This window comes from Megachile rotundata, chromosome 10 (assembly GCF_050947335.1).
Source record: "Megachile rotundata isolate GNS110a chromosome 10, iyMegRotu1, whole genome shotgun sequence".
In the NCBI taxonomy this organism is placed as follows: Eukaryota; Metazoa; Arthropoda; class Insecta; order Hymenoptera; family Megachilidae; genus Megachile; species Megachile rotundata.
The window spans coordinates 10,696,516-10,716,763 of record NC_134992.1 but is presented as its reverse complement, the minus strand read 5'-3'; the positions used below and the strand labels follow the sequence as shown (position 1 = coordinate 10,716,763).

General features: G+C 37.4%; 1 protein-coding gene across 10 annotated transcripts in view; it reads left to right on the top strand.

Moving 5' to 3' along the window:
- Positions 1–20,248, top strand: part of LOC100874698 (pikachurin) — a 233,668-nt gene that overhangs the window by 191,125 nt on the left and 22,295 nt on the right. For 9 of the 10 annotated variants that reach the window (XR_013039633.1, XR_013039632.1, XR_013039631.1 and 6 more), the window contains exons 9-10: positions 1,635–1,774; positions 14,097–14,320. Coding sequence is in view for 4 of the 10 variants with exons in the window: in XM_076536382.1 (XP_076392497.1) it covers positions 1,635–1,774; positions 14,097–14,320 (364 nt within the window). In the remaining 6 variants the exon portion in view is untranslated. Of the gene's footprint in view, positions 1–1,634; positions 1,775–5,044; positions 6,947–14,096; positions 14,321–20,248 lie in introns of those variants that run through there. The other variant, XM_076536383.1, reaches the window with a different exon arrangement.

Here is a 20,248-nt window from a genome sequence, read left to right as displayed (position 1 = left end):
TACTTTAACATACTTAATTCTTTATATTTGCTAAATGTATTTTTAAAAAATATAAGTAAAATATAATATTTGTTAGTTTAACAAAAAATACATCATCACTATTGTATAAAATTATTAAAGTATAATTTTGTTTATACTTTAACATATTTTATGTTTTATATTTGCTAAACGTATTTTTAAAAAATATAAGTAAAATATAATATTTGTTAGTTTAACAAAAAGTACATAATTACTATTGTATACAATTATTGAAGTATAATTTTGTTTATACTTTAACATACTTAATTCTTTATATTTGCTAAACGTATTTTTAAAAAATATAAGTAAAATATAATATTTGTTAGTTTAACAAAAAGTACATAATTACTATTGTATAAAATTATTAAAGTATAATTTTGTTTATACTTTAACATACTTAATTCTTTATATTTGCTAAACGTATTTTTAAAAAATATAAGTAAAATATAATATTTGTTAGTTTAACAAAAAATAATTACTATTGTATAAAATTATTAAAGTATAATTTTGTTTATAATTTAACATATTTAATTCCTTATATTTGCAACGGTCCATCAAATTTTCCGTCCAGATAAGTGTACAGATAAATTTATTTTACGGGCAATAAATTTTCTCGGCAACTATCATACTCGGTGTCCATTTTTGATCGACAGTCGCCAACTGCACAATGTATCAACCGAATTCGACTGGCAGCGTGAAAAAGAAAACGTAAAAAAGCATCGACAAAGGTGCGGATAAAATCAATAATGCAGCGAGAACGTCGTCGCCTTTTCAACCGTGGTCCGATCGAGAAATCGACGAGCGTTGCATCGATCTTTCGAGAGGTTCTCGTGCTACCTCGACCCACACCCATCTCCGGCGTAAAAAAGAAAAGAAATCCTTTTTCGTTCGTCAGAAATTTCCGATAGAGGCGAGCGACCACGGCGGAAGATAATTTCGCAGACATCCCGCTGGTTTCCGGCCATGGCGAAAGCTACGGGGAGATCCCGGCTAGCTATCGTATTTTCATCAAATATTCACGCCGTTCGTCATAAATTAATACCGAAATTTCTTCCTATTTTTCTGAACAAGTTCTCTTCGTACACAATTTATGAAATTGTAACTTTTAGATTTTTTCATTTTTGCAGGTTGTGTAATTTTTGTTTAGGAGATTTTTACAGACTCTCGCTATATTGCAGATTTCTGTATGTTCAAATTTGGGAACTTGCCTGATTAGAAATTTAAAAATGTATGAAAAGAGTTTGGAACTTTGGTACTTTCAAAATTTCAATACTTGGAACTTTGGAAATTTGGAATTTAAAATTGAGAATTTTTTGAACAATTTTTAAAGAACAATCTTTTTTCATAAGCTTACAAATCTTCAAATTTTCTCAGATTCGATAAAGTAAGGCAAACCTTAAAAATAACACACGAAGTCTATTTTTAAATTGGCAATATAACGAGAGGCCATCAAATATTAAGTCCTCTTGCTATTGGAACTAAAATTTCTATCACTGTCAACGTTTTTATTGAAACTTAGGATCTTGTATCGATCAGTTAATGGAGAACAGTGATTTTCTTCACCTCCAGCAGATTTTCACAAGGATTAATTAAACTTTGATTTATTATGGTTACAGAGGAATGCACAGCAGATAGATGTAGCAAGGTGCCCTGTTCCCATGGTGGGAAATGCTTGACCACCGGAGGCGACACCGCCGTCTGCCTCTGTCCTCTCGGATACACGGGTGATCTTTGCGAGACCAGGGTAGATTTACAGGTAAATATTCCAACGCGCAATAAATATTGTAGAGTGTACATGGACACTTCATTTTATTCGAGTAATTTTATTTGAAGCTTTAAAGTGGGAAATTGAGAAATTTTGGAAGGGTGGAAATTTGGTGCAGTAATTAGTGGAATTGGAATTTTTAATAATTTAATTTTGTAATAATACAACAGACTTTTTATCTTCGACCGATTCAATCGAAGCCTTTCTTCTCCTTTCGCTATTCCTTGTTCAAATCCTACTAATTTTAAGACAAAATTTTTAAGATGTTACACTAACATTTTATAGAATAAAAAAAATTTTGTAATTTTTTAAGATTTTAAAGGTATTGCCCCCCTTAAATCACTATATAAAACACCCAAAATCCCTATATAAAAATTCCAATTCATCTTGAAAATAATTCCAAAATAATTCTGCAGAATCTACGTAAGTGCAATGTGCGTCAACAAAACAAAAAAGTCCCATATTCCTCAATATTTATCCTCATACCCAGCATGTCTTCGAGTTAATATCAGACAAGCTGATAGCACATTTTATCAAGTGCAGCTACCATTGTTATAATAATCGATATATCAGCGTGTAGTCGGTTATAATCCATCGACGCACACGCGTGTACGCACATCAAGTGCCGTCTGCGGATGAGAGGACAAATTGATCGGCATTATGCCCGGTTCTGCGTTCAAATTTTCCAAAGACAGAGAGGCAACGATCGTGTCAGAGCGAGAGGGCGAAATTGCGCGATAGAAGAGGAAAATTCAGGCGGAAAATTTTTAGTGAAACGCGGAAAATTGCGAGCGTTCAGTTAACTCGATGTAAAATATTCCCGGAAACCGGCTCGACATTTCCGCTTTCGATACGCTCGAAATGTTTGCCTAACGTTTTGAGATTTCGACGAAATGAATTCTGCCTGGTATTTAGTTTAATTGAATATCGAGTATTTGTGACAGAAACGATAAGATCGGAATTTTAACGGCGATCTAGTTTCGGTTCTACAGTTTCCACAGTTTCACAATTCTGAAATTCCACAATTCCACAATTCCGAGATTCTGCAATTTCGAAATTCCATAATTCAGAAATTCCACAATTCAGAAATTCCACGATTCCGAAATTCTATAATTCAGAAGTTCCACAATTCAGACATTCAACAATTCCCAAATTCCACGATTCCGAAATTCCACAATACCGAAATTCCATAATTCAGAAATTCCATAATTCCCAAATTCCACGATACCGAAATTCCACGATTCCGAAATTCCACAATTCCGAGATTCCGCAATTCCGATATTCCATAATTCAGAAATTCCATAATTCCGAAATTCCACGATTCCCAAATTCCGCTATTCCGAAATTCCACAATTCCGAAATTCCATAATTCAGAAATTCCATAATTCCCAAATTCCACGATACCGAAATTCCACGATTCCGAAATTCCACAATTCCGAGATTCCGCAATTCCGATATTCCATAATTCAGAAATTCCATAATTCCGAAATTCCACGATTCCCAAATTCCGCTATTCCGAAATTCGACAATTCCGAAATAGCACAATTCCGAAATTCCACGATTCCGAAATTCCGCAATTCCGAAATTCTATAATTCAGAAGTTCCACAATTCCGAAATTCCATAATTCAGAAATTCAACCATTCCCATATTCTACGATTCAGAAATTCCACAATTCCGAAACTCCGCAATTTCGATATTCCATAATTCAGAAATTCCATAATTCAGAAATTCCATTATTGAGAAATTCCATAATTCAGAAATTCCACGATTCCCAAATTCCGCGATTCCGAAATTCGACAATTCCGAAATTCCACGATTCCGAAATTCCACAATTCCGAAATTCTATAATTCAGAAGTTCCACAATTCCCAAATTCCACGATTCCAAAATTCCACGATTCCGAAATTCCACGATTCCGAAATTCCACAATTCCGTAATTCCACAATTTGCAGTTCCGCAATTCCCAAATTCTCACATCCCCAAATTTCTAAATCTCTGAAATCTCAGAATTCTCAAATTCCCAAATACCCAAAAAACGAAATGAATTCTGCCAGGTATTTAGTTTAATTGAATATCGAGTATTTGTGACAGAAACGATACGATCGGAATTTTAACGGCGATCTAGTTTCGGTTTATTAAATCGCTTCGGGCTGGGCTTCCTGAAACGAGATGCAATTTTAGTTTTAATTTGTAAATTTTTAATTCCCTCATTTCATGTTTTTAGTCCTTTCTTTTTAATTCGTTATTTTTCATTTGATACTTTCAGTTCGCACTTTTTAATTTAATATTTTCAATTTGCACTTTCAACTTGTTATTTTTAATTTAAACTTTTTAATTTAATATTTTTAATTTGCACTTTTAATTTGACATTTTCAGTTTGCACTTTCCAACTTGTTATTTTTAATTCTGACTTTTTATATAATATTTTTAACGTTTTTGATTTAATATTTTTAATATGCACTATTTTAATGTGGTGTTTTTCTGCGATCAGAATCAGAGCTGCGATGTCGAATTATAAAAAAAAGTTTCGTTATTTTTCCAACATACTGTGTAGCTGATTGAATATTTTTTTAAATTGTAAATACTTTTTTTGAAATTATAATAAAATTGACATTACAAAAGTTAAATTAGAATAAAGTCGTGAGACTATGAAGACGTCGCAAAGAACAGGAAATGTTGAAAGAAGAAGTAACGTTAAGGAAATTAAATTAGCGTTTACGTACCATAATTGATTTCGATTTAAATCATGAACAAAGGAGACTGTTGCCTCGATGTCGGCGAACAATTAACTATTGCGTCTGCGACTTGGAATAAACGTTCGCTACGTTCTCGATTAATTAAATCTTGACTGAACGACGCAACGTTTCGCCGCAAACTTTACATTTAACCCTTCACCGCAGGGTGAAAAGGCCGTTTGCAGCGTGTACGGGGCTTTTGAAGTCGCCTCTGACAACGCTTTCAGAAAATTCGATTCAATTCGTCGACGGGTGTATATTAAATGGATTTAAAGGGGAGGCAATTGGATCTCGAGGACGAGTTTCAGTTTCGAGTGACACTTGTTCGCTATTCGTTCATATTTCGAATGCTGAGGAATCTGTCGAAACGAGTTTCCGATTCATCGCGTTCTTAAAGATATGTCATCTAAATAATTTCTTGTATTTTCAAAATGGTAATTTTGCAACAAAAAATTTGAAATTTTGCAAATATACGAATACACGAATATCTCCAAAAAAATGTTGTAAATTTCGAAAATGTGTGTTAGCGTCAACGTATTTTGGAGGGTCGTCGAGGGCAATTAGCCTGTGCTATTTTGCCTTTGAACGATTTATGATAGGGATGGACTATGTGAGGTCTATGCGAGAGGTTGTTTATGAGAGTCTAAGTGAGGCGACAGATGATGGCTATTGACTTGGAGTCAAGTGGTCATCAGATGTCGCAGGACTGTGTTCTTTGTCAGTTTGTTATTGCTTTACCTAAATGTATAGGAACGTTGTTCCTAAAGGATCTGGCCACGGAGTGGGGAAGGCATCCTTGCCTTTGGTAAGAGGACTGAGTTTGACCTCTCGGCACTTACCCCAGAACCTTGAGTTGAATCGGTCTTTGCCTTTGCCTTTTTGCCTAGCAGAATATTTTTATAGTTCCTTCGATTTCTAACATCAGAAGTGGGATTACGTGACGCCGCCCGGATACAGTGAATTGCGATTATTCAGTGTATCGTTGTTGTTGTGCGTGTGTATTTCTTTGTGACACTTAAAACATTAATTGTATTTTACAATGGAATCGGGTGCGCCGCTATCTTCCCTTGACGAGCTCGTTCGTCAGGTGTTGTTGAAGATCGGAGAGAGTGTTGCATCGTGTTCCGCGACCTCCGGGAATTCGACTGCTCCTACACAGACTGGAGTTATTCCTGAATTTAGTGGTAGTGACATTGGGGAGGATGCGAACAGTTGGTGCAAGGTAGTGGAGGAGATTACAAAGGCTTGTTCGACCCAAGTGCGTTTGAATTTGGCGACGCATGCGTTAAGGGGGCCCGCGAAATCGTGGTATCACGACTGGAAGGGTCAGCCACGCACGTGGGAGAAATTTAGTAAAGATTTGTGTTCGGTCTTTGTAACGAGAAAAAACTTACATGAAAGACTGTCTCGCGCCGTGGCGTATAACAGTGATTCCGCAAAGACGTACGCCGAATATGCGCGTACGAAACTGTTCTACCTGGAACAAACTCGTGTCGCGTTCCAGACGGAAGAATTGATTGAGCTCATTATAGGAGCCGTGACGGATCAGACCATTCGGCAATCATTGTTAAATGGTCAGTATAAAACCACAGCCGAGTTAATAGTGGGCTTAACACAGTTTGTGAAGCCTACCACGGAGAAGGAAGCATCAGAGGATCGTCGCAAGGAGCAAGCTGATAAGCAGCAACGGGGCAAGAAGCGCTGCTATTCATGTGATGAAGTGGGGCATATTCAAGTTAATTGCCAAAAAAAGCGGAAGCTGGAACAGAAAGAGAAACCAGGGAAGCGCCTGACGTGCACCTTTTGCTCGAAGAAGGGGCACGAAGAATCAAATTGTTGGGCGAAACAGCGCGCACCATCTCAGCCAGGACGTAAGAGGGCTGAAGCAAATATTTGCAGTCTGGCAGATTGTAAGACTACGCCAGTGTTGATACAAGGAGTGTTGGTGCCTTCATTATTGGACACAGGAGCAGATTGCTCCCTAATTAAGGAGAGTGTGGCACGGAAGGCGAACTGTAAGGTTATGCCGAGTGCAACAATAGTGCGTGGTTTGGGTAACGTGAGTGTGACGACATTGGGGCGTACCACGGTTATCCTACAAGCGGAAGATGCATCCGTTGAATTGGACTTTCTGGTGGTGGCTGACGAAGATTTGGCCTATGACGCAATTGTGGGGAGGAACGTCCTGGAAGGCGGAAACCTGAGGTTGGTGACCAGCGCGGAGGGAACCAGATTGCAGCGCGTTGACGAAACATCTTCGCCGGAGAAAAGGACCGTGGGCCAATGCTACGTTGTTGGCAGTGGAAATTCTGATGAACGGAGCGTCCTGGAGTCGCTGATAGGAAAGTATCAGCACATGATAGCCCCTACGGATTCTTCTCGATGCGTAACGACCGGGGAGATGAAAATTAATACGAAGTCCGACCAGGTAATAAATTACCACCCGTACCGTCTGTCCCTCGCGGAGCGAGAAAAGGTATGTGCTATTGTTACTGATTTACTTAGTAAGAATATAATTCGTGAAAGCACTTCTTCGTTCGCGAGTCCGATTATTTTGGTTAAGAAGAAGAACGGTAGCGACCGCATGTGTGTCGACTATCGCGCTTTGAATAGGATAACGGTTAAGGATCGTTACCCCTTACCGTTGATTGAGGATCAACTTGATCGGTTGGGTAAAGGAAAATATTTTACTACTTTAGATATGGAATCTGGCTTTCATCAGATTCCGATAGCCAGTGATTCCATTGAGAAGACCGCGTTTGTGACTCCGGATGGTCATTATGAATATCTTAGGATGCCATTTGGGTTATCGAATGCACCGGCCGTGTTTCAAAGGGCTATAAATAGGGCATTAGGACCGTTAAGAAACTCAGTAGCTTTAGTTTACATGGATGATATTTTAATTCCTTCAGAGACAATTGAGGAAGGTTTGCAAAAATTAGATCTCGTTCTGAAGGCTTTGTCGGAAGCTGGTTTTACTTTGAATCTGGCGAAATGTAAATTTTTTGAGACTACGGTAGAGTATTTGGGTAGGGAAGTTTCTGCCGACGGAATTCGACCTGGCAAGGGGAAATTGAAAGCGCTGCTTGAGGCACCTGTCCCCACGAACGTGCGTCAGGTTCGACAGTTTATGGGCCTGGCGAGTTATTTTCGCAAATTCGTCCCGGAATTTGCTTCGCGTGCCTCGCCCATTACAAAACTGTTGCGAAGGGATCAATCGTGGCAGTGGGGTCAGGAGCAGGAGAGCGCTCGACAGTATATTTTATCGAATCTTAGCTCGCAACCTTTGTTAGTCGTTTTTGATCCGGTTCGCGAGACGGAACTCCACACTGACGCTAGTTCAATTGGTTACGGGGCCATATTGTTTCAGCGTGTGAATGGAGATTTACGGGTAGTCTCTTATTTTAGTCGTCGGACAACTCCGGAAGAGTCACGGTATCACTCTTATGAATTGGAAACGTTAGCCATAGTTAATGCCCTTAAATATTTTCGCGTGTATTTGTTGGGGATTAAGTTTAAAATCGTTACTGACTGTAACGCCATTAAAGCCACCAGTACAAAAAAGGATTTGTTGCCTCGTATTGCCCGGTGGTGGGTTTACCTTCAGGATTTTACTTTTGATTTAGAGTATCGTAAGGGAAAGTATGTTGAACACGTAGACTTTTTAAGTAGGAATCCGCCGGTAGACCGTCAGGTAAATGTCATTTGTGAAGGGTCGTGGTTAGAGTTAGCGCAGGCTAAAGATCCGGAGACCCAGGATATAATAAACCGAGTCCGCAATAAAGAATCGATTAGTAGTGATTATGTTATTAGGCAAAATATCCTATGTAGGAAAATATTAAAGGATAATGGGCGGACGATTTATAGGAATTATGTACCGAAGGGGAGTCGGTTTGGATTGTTGCGTTTGTACCATGACGAAAATTGTCATGTAGGGTTCGATAAAACGTATGACCGTATCGCACAAAGGTATTGGTTCCCGCGTGCACGGAGTTTTGTAAAGAAATATTTAGAACATTGTATAACGTGTGTTGTTGCGAAGAAACATAGTGGGCCGAAGCAGGGGTTATTGCATTCGATACCTAAATCGGCGATTCCGTTTGACACCATACATGGTGATTGTGTAGGACCATTTCCCGAATCGCGGGATGGTTATAAACATATATTGATAATTGTTGATAGTTTTACGAAGTACGTTCAACTGATCGCATTAAAGTCCTTGAGTGGCCCGGAAACATTGCAGGTTTTTCGTGATCGGCTAACTCTTTTCGGTACACCGCGACGGGTGGTCCTTGATCGCGCGACGAATTTTACTTATAAGCCGCTTCAACAGCTATTTTGTAGACATGGGGTAGAATTACATTTAATTGCTACCGGGGCACCGCGAGCGAATGGACAGGCGGAACGGTATGTGGCTACTGTGACGAATCTGCTTACGGTTGAAGCAGCAAATTTGACAGAATGGCCGAACAAAATTCCGAAAATTCAGTTGTCTTTAAATACGACTGTACAGAGTTCGACCGGGTTTTCACCTATGCGATTGTTATTAGGGATCGAGCGTAGTGCAGGTAGTGCAGCAGCGGCCGAAAGAGAACTTCCGGAAACGGGAGAGCGGATCGACATCGTCGCAGATAGAGCTCTCGCGGCGGAACGATTAGTTAAGAATGCTGAATTGCAGGATAGGCGCTTTAATAAACATCGTAGGGATACTGTTGATTATAAAGAGGGTGATACGGTATTTGTGCGCCCTGCGGATACTCGTCGGGCTAAGCTAGATGTAAAATTTATAGGACCTTTTAAAATAGTTCGGGTATTAGAAAAGGACAGATTTGAAATTGTCGGGAAAAGCGGTAAATCGCAGGTAGCGCCGAAAGACCGGTTGCGGTTGTGGAAAGGCGAATGGTCAGGTGATAATGATTTAGTTTCGGACGATGAACCGTGTTAGCGGTTTAATTTAAAAATAATATTTTAGAGTTAGGTTAGCTACATTCTGTATAAAATTTAAAAAAAAAAAGAAAAAACATAGTATTTTAGTATTAATTTATGTAATCTTTAGTTTATTTTTCTCATTATTTTCTTATGTTAATTGGTATTTATTAGTGTTTTAGAATTTTCGGTATAATAAATTATATTAAAGGAATAGATTTTTGTTAGTTTTGTATTTCCTTATTTGTTTAGTTGCCTAAACATTTAGATTATAGTTAGGCAAGAAGGCTAGGTATTTGATGAATGTTTATGAGAAAGATTAATTGGTTGTTGCAATTCTATGTGGTGCTAGTTGAGTGCCAGGTTGAGATGGAATGTTGACTGATTGGGTCAATAGTTTTATATGAGTGTACGGAGGAAAAGATTATGGTATGAATTGGGCTATGGGGACACGTGGTGTCTGCCAGCAAAAGTTGAATGTGGGATACGCATCTTGTGGACGGTATCGTTTATTTGCGCGGTATTCGCCAGTTTGTGAATACCGTGGCTGCCGGATGATACTGTGAGTGTCATCTGGAGGTGACGCACTTGCGGGTGTAGTCATCGTGGAAATAACGTATGAAAGGCGACAATGTCGTGTACGGAATAGAGTAACGTTATGTATTCGAAGGAACCTCTATCATTGGGTGACATTAAGGTCATGGATTTGGTATGTTGCCTTGCGAAAGACGACGTTTGAAAGGTACACGAATTGCGCGGAATAGAGGACGTTATGTTGGTAAAGTGTGGCGGTAACTGCAGCAGGGTACAGGTAAAGTACGGAGCTGTGGAGGTTACGACGCCGGGAAACACTTGGTGTGGAAGCGTTTGGTCTTAGCAAGGGCAGGGCACGTGAGAGGTGCGGAGCCAAGGGCTATGTGACCTGGAGACGCTGATGTTGAGAGATTTGATAATCCATGATTGTTATTGCAGTATTGTGTTTGTATTCTTTGTGTGGATGCTTCCCGAGAGCGTGAAGCAGATCAGGTTGGCCGTGTTAGCGTCAACGTATTTTGGAGGGTCGTCGAGGGCAATTAGCCTGTGCTATTTTGCCTTTGAACGATTTATGATAGGGATGGACTATGTGAGGTCTATGCGAGAGGTTGTTTATGAGAGTCTAAGTGAGGCGACAGATGATGGCTATTGACTTGGAGTCAAGTGGTCATCAGATGTCGCAGGACTGTGTTCTTTGTCAGTTTGTTATTGCTTTACCTAAATGTATAGGAACGTTGTTCCTAAAGGATCTGGCCACGGAGTGGGGAAGGCATCCTTGCCTTTGGTAAGAGGACTGAGTTTGACCTCTCGGCACTTACCCCAGAACCTTGAGTTGAATCGGTCTTTGCCTTTGCCTTTTTGCCTAGCAGAATATTTTTATAGTTCCTTCGATTTCTAACATGTGTAACCATGAAAGGTCGAAAACGCGAAACTTTAAAACAGCCTAAGAAAAAAAAATTCCTCGAAAACATTGCATCCCACAATACCCAAAATTACCATATAAAATTTAGTCTCCTCGTAAAAAGAAAAAACATAAAAACTTTTTACAGTTCGAATAAAAGGTAGAGTTTTAACGAGATGATCATTTTCGTTCGTTCCACCCTTTCTTCGTGATCCATTTGTGAAATGAATAATACCTGATTCTTTTTCACCGTTTTATATTCCCTTTAAATCACGCTTTGTTTATAAAGCATTTGAAATTCATAAAGGTAAAGCCGGCATGAGACGCTTACAAAGAATTATTTTCACCTCTTCAACAACTAAAAACGCTGGTGAAAGAATTCCTGCTTGAAAATCGATTGCGCTCGTTTCGGCAATGTAACGTTAACCATTTATAATTCAGTAAATTTCCCGCGAAGGAAAACGGTCCGACGAGTTTCCATCGTTCTTCGGTTGCTATTCTTCTCACCTTGTGTTCCGAGTGCTACCAGAAGCGGAAATTCCCTTATCTTCCGTGGTTGTTGCCGAAGGAAGTGCGCGATGAAAATGGGGGAAAAGATGAAGATAAGGGAAACTTTTATGATTCATGATGCTCGAAGGGAAAGAATGTAGAATAAAATAAGAACAAAAAAGGGGACTCTAGCAAAAGGAAATAACAAGCTGGATAATGAAGTAGTGCAACGAAGAATAGAGGTTACAGCAGAAAGATTGCGAGAAGAAAAGGACTCGGAAAAAAATGAATCTTTCGATGAAAGAACCTGAGAGAAACGTAGAGTGAGATCAAAGTTGAAAAAGAAATATCTGTTTCTGGGAACGTTTAGGATGTTCGAAAAATTACTGCTTTTATGCGTTTCTTCTTGGGGAATATTTAGGTTGTATGCTTGTGTTTTTGGAATTTTATTAGAGGGCCATTTTGGGGACTTTAGAGTGGTATTTGGTTAGGGTTGGTTTCTAAGGGGAAAAATTTTAGGTAGCGGAAAAAAATTTTTTTTTAGATTTGAAATTCTACAGTTCCAAAATTCCAGAATTCCAAAATTCCAAGATTCCAAGGTTCCAAAGTTCCAAAATTTCCAATATTCCAAGGTTTCAAGGTTCTAAAGTTCCAAAGTTCCAAAATTTCCAATATTCCAAAATTCCAAAATTCCAAAATTCCGAAATTCCGAAATTCCAAAATTCCAAAATCCCAAAATTCCAAAGTTCCAAAACTCCAAAGTTCCAAAGTTCCAAAATTCCAAAATTCCGAAATTCCAAAGTTTCAAAATTCCAAAATTCCAAAATTCCAAAGTTCCAAAACTCCAAAGTTCCAAAATTCCAAAATTCCAAAGTTCCAAAATTCCAAAGTTCCAAAATTCCAAAATTCCAAAATTACCAATATTTCCAATATTCCTAGTTCTAAAGTTCCAAAATACCAAAATTCCAAAATTCCGAAATTCCAGTTTCAAAATTTCAAAGTTCCAAAATTCCAAGCTTCCAAAATTCCAATCTTCAAAAATGCCAATGTTCCAAAATTTCAAAATTCCAAAATTCCAAAGTTCCATAATTCAAAAATTTCAAAATTACCAATATTTACAATATTCCTAGTTCTAAAGTTCCAAAATTCCAAAATTCCAAAATTCCGAAATTCCAAAATTCCAATCTTCCAAAATTCCAATCTTCCAAAATTCTAATCTTCCAAAATTCCTAAATTCAAAATTTCCAAAATTCCAATCTTCCAAAATTCCTAAATTCAAAATTTCCAAAATTTCATAAATTCCTAAAATTCCAAAATTCCAAAATTCCAAAACTTCCAAAACTTCAAAAATTTCAAAAATTCCCAGAAAATTTAAAAATTCCTCTAAATAGAAATAATGTCCGTGAAGATCCAATTCGTTGTAACTATAATGTACCGTATTCGCGTCAGCAAACAGTTTGCTCGCGAAGCGATCTTCCCGTTCGGTGACTATGTCATTTCGCAAATCGACCGGTGCCGATAAGAGCGGAAAAATAACGTGGGCAGTCAGCTATGGGAAATAATGTCGTTGCCAGACGGCTCGGCGATGAAGAGAATCGCGAAAGAAGACCTTTAGCGAACTCGAAGCCATTGATTTTTCTCGCACTCCCAATGAAACATTGCCCGATTTACGATATTTTCTCTACTGAAACGATTTTGTGCTTCGAAATTGTAATTTTTGCAATTTTATTTTTAGAAACGTACAAATCTTTTTATTTTGTGAAAAATGCATTGATCTTTTATTATAAATAAAAATATAAATATACATATATAAAATATATTTATTTTATATTTTTTTATAATCGTATTTTATATATAAAATATGAATATATTATATAGAGTAGTAATTGAATTCATAAATACAATATAAATATATAAATTGATATAATTGATTATTAATATAATTGATTATTTTTATTAATTAATATAATATGATATAATTAATGAATTTAGATAAAAAAACTGAAAATCCAAAATCCAAAAATGAAAAATGGGAAACCCAAAAATCATACACATCTCAAACTTCATAAATCCCCAAGTTCTCACATCTCCAACTCCATAAATCCCATAATCTCAGTGTCCAAACTTCCTAAATCCCCAAATTGGTAAATCCTGAACCCTTTAACAGAACCTAAAACAAAAACCCAATCATCCACTGTGAAAACCCAAAATGCAAAATTGTAAAATGAGAAACTCAAAAATCACACACATCTCAAACTTCTTAAATCCCCAAATTTTCAAATCCCCAAATCTCCAAGTTCATAAATCCCCATAATCTCACTTTCTCAACTTCCTAAATTCCCAAATCTCCAATCCCTATAAATCCCCATAACCTCAGTGTCCCAACTTCGTAAATCCCCAAATTGGTAAATCCTGAACCCTTTAACAGAACCTAAAACAAAAACCTAATCATCCACTGTGGAAACCCAAAATGCAAAATTGTAAAATGAGAAGCCCAAAAATCACACACATCTCAAACTTCATAAATCCCCAAATCCCCCAATCTCCATTCCCCATAAATCCCCATAATCTCACTTCCCCAACTTCCTAAATCCCCAAATTGGTAAATCCTCGCCTCCTCACCCGAACCTCAAACAAAAACCCAATCATTCACTCTGAAAGAAAAATTCCCGAAAGGAAATGTATCTATAGTAACGATAAGCATGGTCGATGGATTTTCTGGTTTCAGGTACCGTCTTTCAACGGATCTTCTTATCTTCGGTATCCAGGATTGGCCGACACGTCGCTATCTTGGCTGGAATTGGCTGTCACGTTGAAACCCACCGCTCCAGATGGTGTTATTCTTTACAACGGCCATCATAGCGACGCAACCGGTGATTTCATCGCGTTGTACCTTTCATCGGGACACGTACAGTTCACTTTTGACCTGGGAACGGGACCCGCCACTTTAAGGTAACACCGTTCTTCAGTTAATTCTATTCGGTGCTTTTATGGTCGGTTTGTTCTTTTCAATCCTTTGCAAATATGCTTTGACTAGTGGCTTTTATTTGAGGATCATTTATGAATCACTAGGTTTTAGTGAGTTGGGAATTTTTGTGTTTGCAAGGTTGAAAATTGATGAATTTTTAGGTGTATGAAGTTTTGGGAGATAGAGAATCAGAAGTATTTTAATTTGTGAGTTGGAAATTTTGCAATTCCACAATTTCGCAATTCCACGATTCCATGATTCCACGATACCGCGATTCCACAGTTCCATAATTCTGATATTCCACAATTCCGAAATCCACGATTCCGAAATTCTATAATTCCGAAATTCCACAATTCCGAAATTCCATAATTCCATAATTCCATAATTCCGAAATTCCATAATTCCGAAATTCCACAATTCCGAAATTCCATAATTCCATAATTCCATAATTCCGAAATTCCATAATTCCGATATTCCACAATTCCGAAATTCCACGATTCCGAAATTCTATAATTCCGAAATTCCACCATTCCGAAATTTCATAATTCCGAAATTCCACAATTCCGAAATTCCATAAATCCGAAATTCCACAATACCGAAATTCCATAATTCCATAATTCCACCATTCCGAAATTCCATAATTCCGAAATTCCACAATTCCGAAATTCCATAAATCCGAAATTCCACAATTCCGAAATTCCATAATTCCATAATTCCATAATTCCGAAATTCCATAATTCCGAAATTCCACAATTCCGAAATTCCACAATTCCGAAATTCCACCATTCCGAAATTCCACCATTCCGAAATTCCACCATTCCGAAATTCCACAATTCCGAAATTCCACAATTCCGAAATTCCACAATTCCGAAATTCCACCGTTCCACAATTCCCAAATCCCCAAATCTCCAATTCCCCAATTCCCCAGTTCCACAATTTGCAATTCCGCAATTCCCAAATTCTCACATCTCCAAATTCCTAAATCTCTGAAATCTCAAATCTCAGAATTCTCAAATTCCCAAATACTCAAATCCCCCAAAATTCTTGTACCTGCAATTTCTCAAACCCCCAATTTCCCCAAATTCCCCGAATTCTCAAAATTTCCCAAATTCCCCGAATTCTCAAAATTCCCCAAATTCCCCAAATTTTCCAAATTCCCCAAATTCCAAAATTCTCAAATTTGTACCTCCTCAAATACCCAACTCCCCAAAATCTTGAATCCCTATTTTCTCACCCCAAAAATTCCCTAATTCCCAAACTCTGAATCGTGAATTGTAGAAGCGATCGCTAATACCTTTCAATTTCCGCGAGACGCCTTTCACCTCAACAGCTTCTAATTGTCTTGTTTGCGTGCACGAAGCGAACGGATATTGTAATTTGATCAGGAACGCGCGTATGCGTAGCTGAAGTGGAAAAAGGAAGTGGGTCGGGGTCGTTATGGACGCCTCGTTTGTTAAATGGGGTGGCGAGTTTTAATTTGTTGAAGATGGTTGCTTAATTGCAGTCAACCAGCTGTCCTCGGTGTATATTTCCTTGCTGGTGAATAAATTTCATCTTTGTCTACAGACTATAACAACAAAACGTGTTCTCGTCATTCTATATTCAATAAAAACATTGAAAAGAGGTTGGATATATCAAATTTTAATTCTATAAAATTATTACATATTATATCCCTTGTTTATGTATTATTTAAAAGTATTTCAAAGCTTTCGTGTACCATTTAAAAATATCTGAAATTACGCAAGTTTTATGCTACTTTGCTGATGACGTTACTAATTATAATGGCGTACGTTTGACATTTTGATGATTTTCATAACGAGCAATGTTTATTGTTATCACAACTATATTTCAATTGTTATTACAACGATTATAGCGATACGTATTTGTATCGAATGAATCACGGTTCAAACAAGACACCATAGATTACGTCATTTGTAACGCGGTATGTAACGAGTTTATACGCGATGCGATCGATTAACGAAGCTCGACGCCAGGCGTCGAAAGAACCGACCGATCGTTTAATCCGTCGTATCGCCTGGTAACGATGTATCGACGTCGATCGGCCTCATCGCGAATTAAGCCATTGAATATTCATGAAGAGAAATCATTGCGTTCAAGGCACCTCTATACATCGAACGCCAGAGATTCTAATCAGGTTCCATAATTTTTATCCTCTTTATTATACCGGCTAATCTAGGGATAGTTGCCGAATCACCAAATTATACGGCAACGTCAGTAATATTTTATTCTTTGAAAGTTTTATGTGACTTTCGCAGCTTGGTATGTTAGGATTTTTTTATTCTTTTTTTGGGGGTTTTGGATTTTTGGGTTTTTGGGTTTTCGGGTTTTTGGGTTTTTAGGCTTTTGGGCTTTTGGGTTTTTGGGTATTTGGGTTTTTGGGTTTTTGGGTTCATGGGTTCTTGGATTCTTGGGATTTTGGGTTTTTGGGTTTATGGGTTTTTGGGTTTTTGGGTTTATGGGTTTATGGGTTTTTGGGTTTTTGGGTTTTTGGGTTTTTGGGTTTTTGGGTTTTCGGGTTTTTGGGTTTTTGAGTTTTTGGGTTTTTGGGTTTTTGGGTTTTTGGGTTTTTGAATTTTTGGGTTTTTGGGTCTGGGTTTTTGGGTTTTTGGGTTTTTGGGTGTTTGGGTTTTTAGGTCTAGTTTTGTGGGTTCTTAGGTTCTTACATTCTTAATTTATTCTTGTGTTCTTGAATTCTTAAGTTTTTGAGGTCTTGGGTTCTTGGGTTTTTGTGTTCTTAGGTTCTTCAGGTTTTGGGTTCTTGAGTTTTTATGTTCTTAGGTTCTTGAAGTTTTGGGTTCTTGAATTTTTATGTTCTTAGGTTCTTGAAGTTTTGGGTTCTTGACGTTTGGAGGTATAAGTGTTTGTTTATTTGGGTTCTTACATTGTTTGATTTAGAATAATTCATTAATTTAAAAATTTAAAATTTATTCACATAAAATTTACTTCATAAATGAATAAAAATTCTACGAAAGCAGCAAAAGCATTTCCAACACCCAAATAATTAAAAGAATATTGCAATCAAACATTACATAGAACTCAATCAAAGTGCAAGAATACCAAGTGATTACCGAACAATAATTTGATGTAATCAATGGATTAACCAATCGAACAATTCGATCATAAAGAAATATTGCTCCGTAATTAGATTCTGAAATACAATAAAGCAATTATCAGGAAAGAAAATTACGGTTGGAACTGCTTTCGTTCTATAATTTCCGCGAAATGAACAAAAGGGTAGCTGCGCTGCTTTTATACTAATGGAGGCTCGTGTTTTAATAATGCAAAGAGACAGAGTGAATCTTCGTCCCTCTATCTTCATTCTTTCCACTGAAATCTGCTCGCATTCGACGTTCTCTCGCAATTACCACCCTCTAGTTTCTATATCTTTTTCCATTCTTTCACGCCTCGTCCCATTTTACACGGTTCGAGTTACCATTACGCCGAAGTGCCATTCACTTGCACCCACTGTACTCGTTTCCGAGATTTTTAATGCCTCTGCTTCGTTATTTTGCTCTATTTATATTGGCAATTCGGGTACGTCGCTAATGAATCCCGTCAAACGCGGACACGTGTGTAATACGTGAACACGTGCGTGCATTTCGTTTAAAACAAAAAAAAATTACTCTCGATATCCTTCCTTTTACGGTCAGCATTTTTTTTAAACAAATTCGAGATCTTTTAGTGGATTGATAAAGTTGAGTGAAAAACTTGTGTGTGCAGATTGTTGAGTGGAGACATTTTTATTTGGGAGGTGTGACATTTTAAAATCTCACGTTTTTTTAAATTCAAAGTCCCCTGTCTTATAATCGTGGAATTGGGGAATTGTACACCTTTTAAATCCCGTCGTTCATAGCATTAGAGAATCTTCAATTATCTATGAAATTCCTCAAGTTTACCATTCTAAAATTAGACAATTCCAAATTCAGCAATTCAACACCTCCTCAATTTCTAAGGTCCCTAGTTCCTCAATTCCGCAATTCCACAACTCCCCAATTTCACAATTCCGTAATTCCATAACTCTCCAATTCCACAATTCCGCAATTCCACAACTCCGCAATTCCACAACTCCGCAATTCCACAACTCCCCAATTCCATAACTCCTCAATTCCACAATTCCACGACTCTACAACTCCGTAATACCACGACTCCCCAATTCCACAACTCTCCAATTCCACAACTCCGCAATTCCATAACTCCGCAATTCCACAACTCCGCAATTGCACAACTTCGCAATTCCACGACTTCGCAATTCCACGACTCTGCAATTCCGCGGTTTCTCAATTCCACGATTCCACAACTCCGTAATTCCACAACTCCGCAATTCCACGACTTCGCAATTCCACAACTCCGCAATTCCGCGGCTTCTCAATTCCACAACTCCGCAATTCCGCGACTTGGCAATTCCATAAATCCGCAATTCCACAACTCCACAATTCCACAATTCTACAACTCCGTAATTCCAGAGTTTCAGAATTCTAAATTTGTACAATTCCAAATATCGAAAGTTCTACTTCCCAAAATTTGAAATATCGGAATTTCAGTATTGTCACCTTGCTTAACCTTCAGAATCCCGAGATACGCAAATTTCAATGCGTTCTTTATCCCCCAAGTTTTCTGTCTAAATCCGCAATTTCTCAAACGAAAACCATCGATAAGATTGAAAAATAGGAACGCTCGGGTATTTCTCGTAGCTAGCCGAGATTTCTACAGCTGTCCCTCCGGTTAATATCGAGGGTGAAGGTTGACGAGAGAATATTGAAGATTACAGAAGCCGTAAGGGGTGAAAATAATGGCAGGGCTGTTCGTCTACCGACATAACGAATGCGAAACGAAGTTTGCCCACGGATATTATTTCGTCGAGATGGTCGGTACGCGTTGAAAGATACAGCCGGATAAAAAGGATGCTTATCGAAGGGTTTCATAAAACAAGAGCAAACATCGGTCCGTTCGTCTATGTATGTATGTAAAACAGAACAATGTTTGATTTTCCGTCCAAAGTAAAAGGTCGATGTCGGGCCAGGCTCTGTTAAATGAACCGAGCTTATATAACCGGGGAAAACGTATATACAATTTGAATATTGCGTTTAAGGTTACTTGCCGGTGCCCTTGAGCAATTAAACGTTCTGATAATTATCATTTAATCAAGGAAATATTAAATGGCTCTGTACAAGTAGAAGTACTGTTATCTGCTATTGTTATTATGTTATTATATATACACATGTGTACACATATGAACATGTAATAGATACATATATGTATAATATGTGTATTGGATACACATGTATGTTACAATAGATATGAACATGTATTAGAAGAAAGGTAATATATGTATGTATGATATGTAACATACGATGCATAACATATGTAACGTATGAAATTTATAACATATGTTATATGTATCATATAACATTTATAACATATGATGTATGTAGCATGTGACATTTGACAAACAACATACAACATGTAACGTACATAATATTTAATATATGATATGTAATATATGACATATACATATGTATGTAGATAACATATGACATATGACATATGACATATGACATATGACATATGGGATATGACACATGACGTATGACTTGTAACGTATATGTATAACATATGACATATAAAATGTGATATAGCAAATGTGGCATATAACATGTAACATATACATATAATGTATGACATATGACATATAACATACGTATAGTATAACACATATAACATATGAGACAACATACAACATACTGCATTAATATTAAATAATATCGTGTAATTCATAAGCAAAAATGTTATTTGCAATTAATTAAAATATATATAATTTTTCTAGATCGAATAATTATCGAAATAACAGAAAATTAATAAAGAGTGATGACTCGTTTACCAATGCTCCCTGA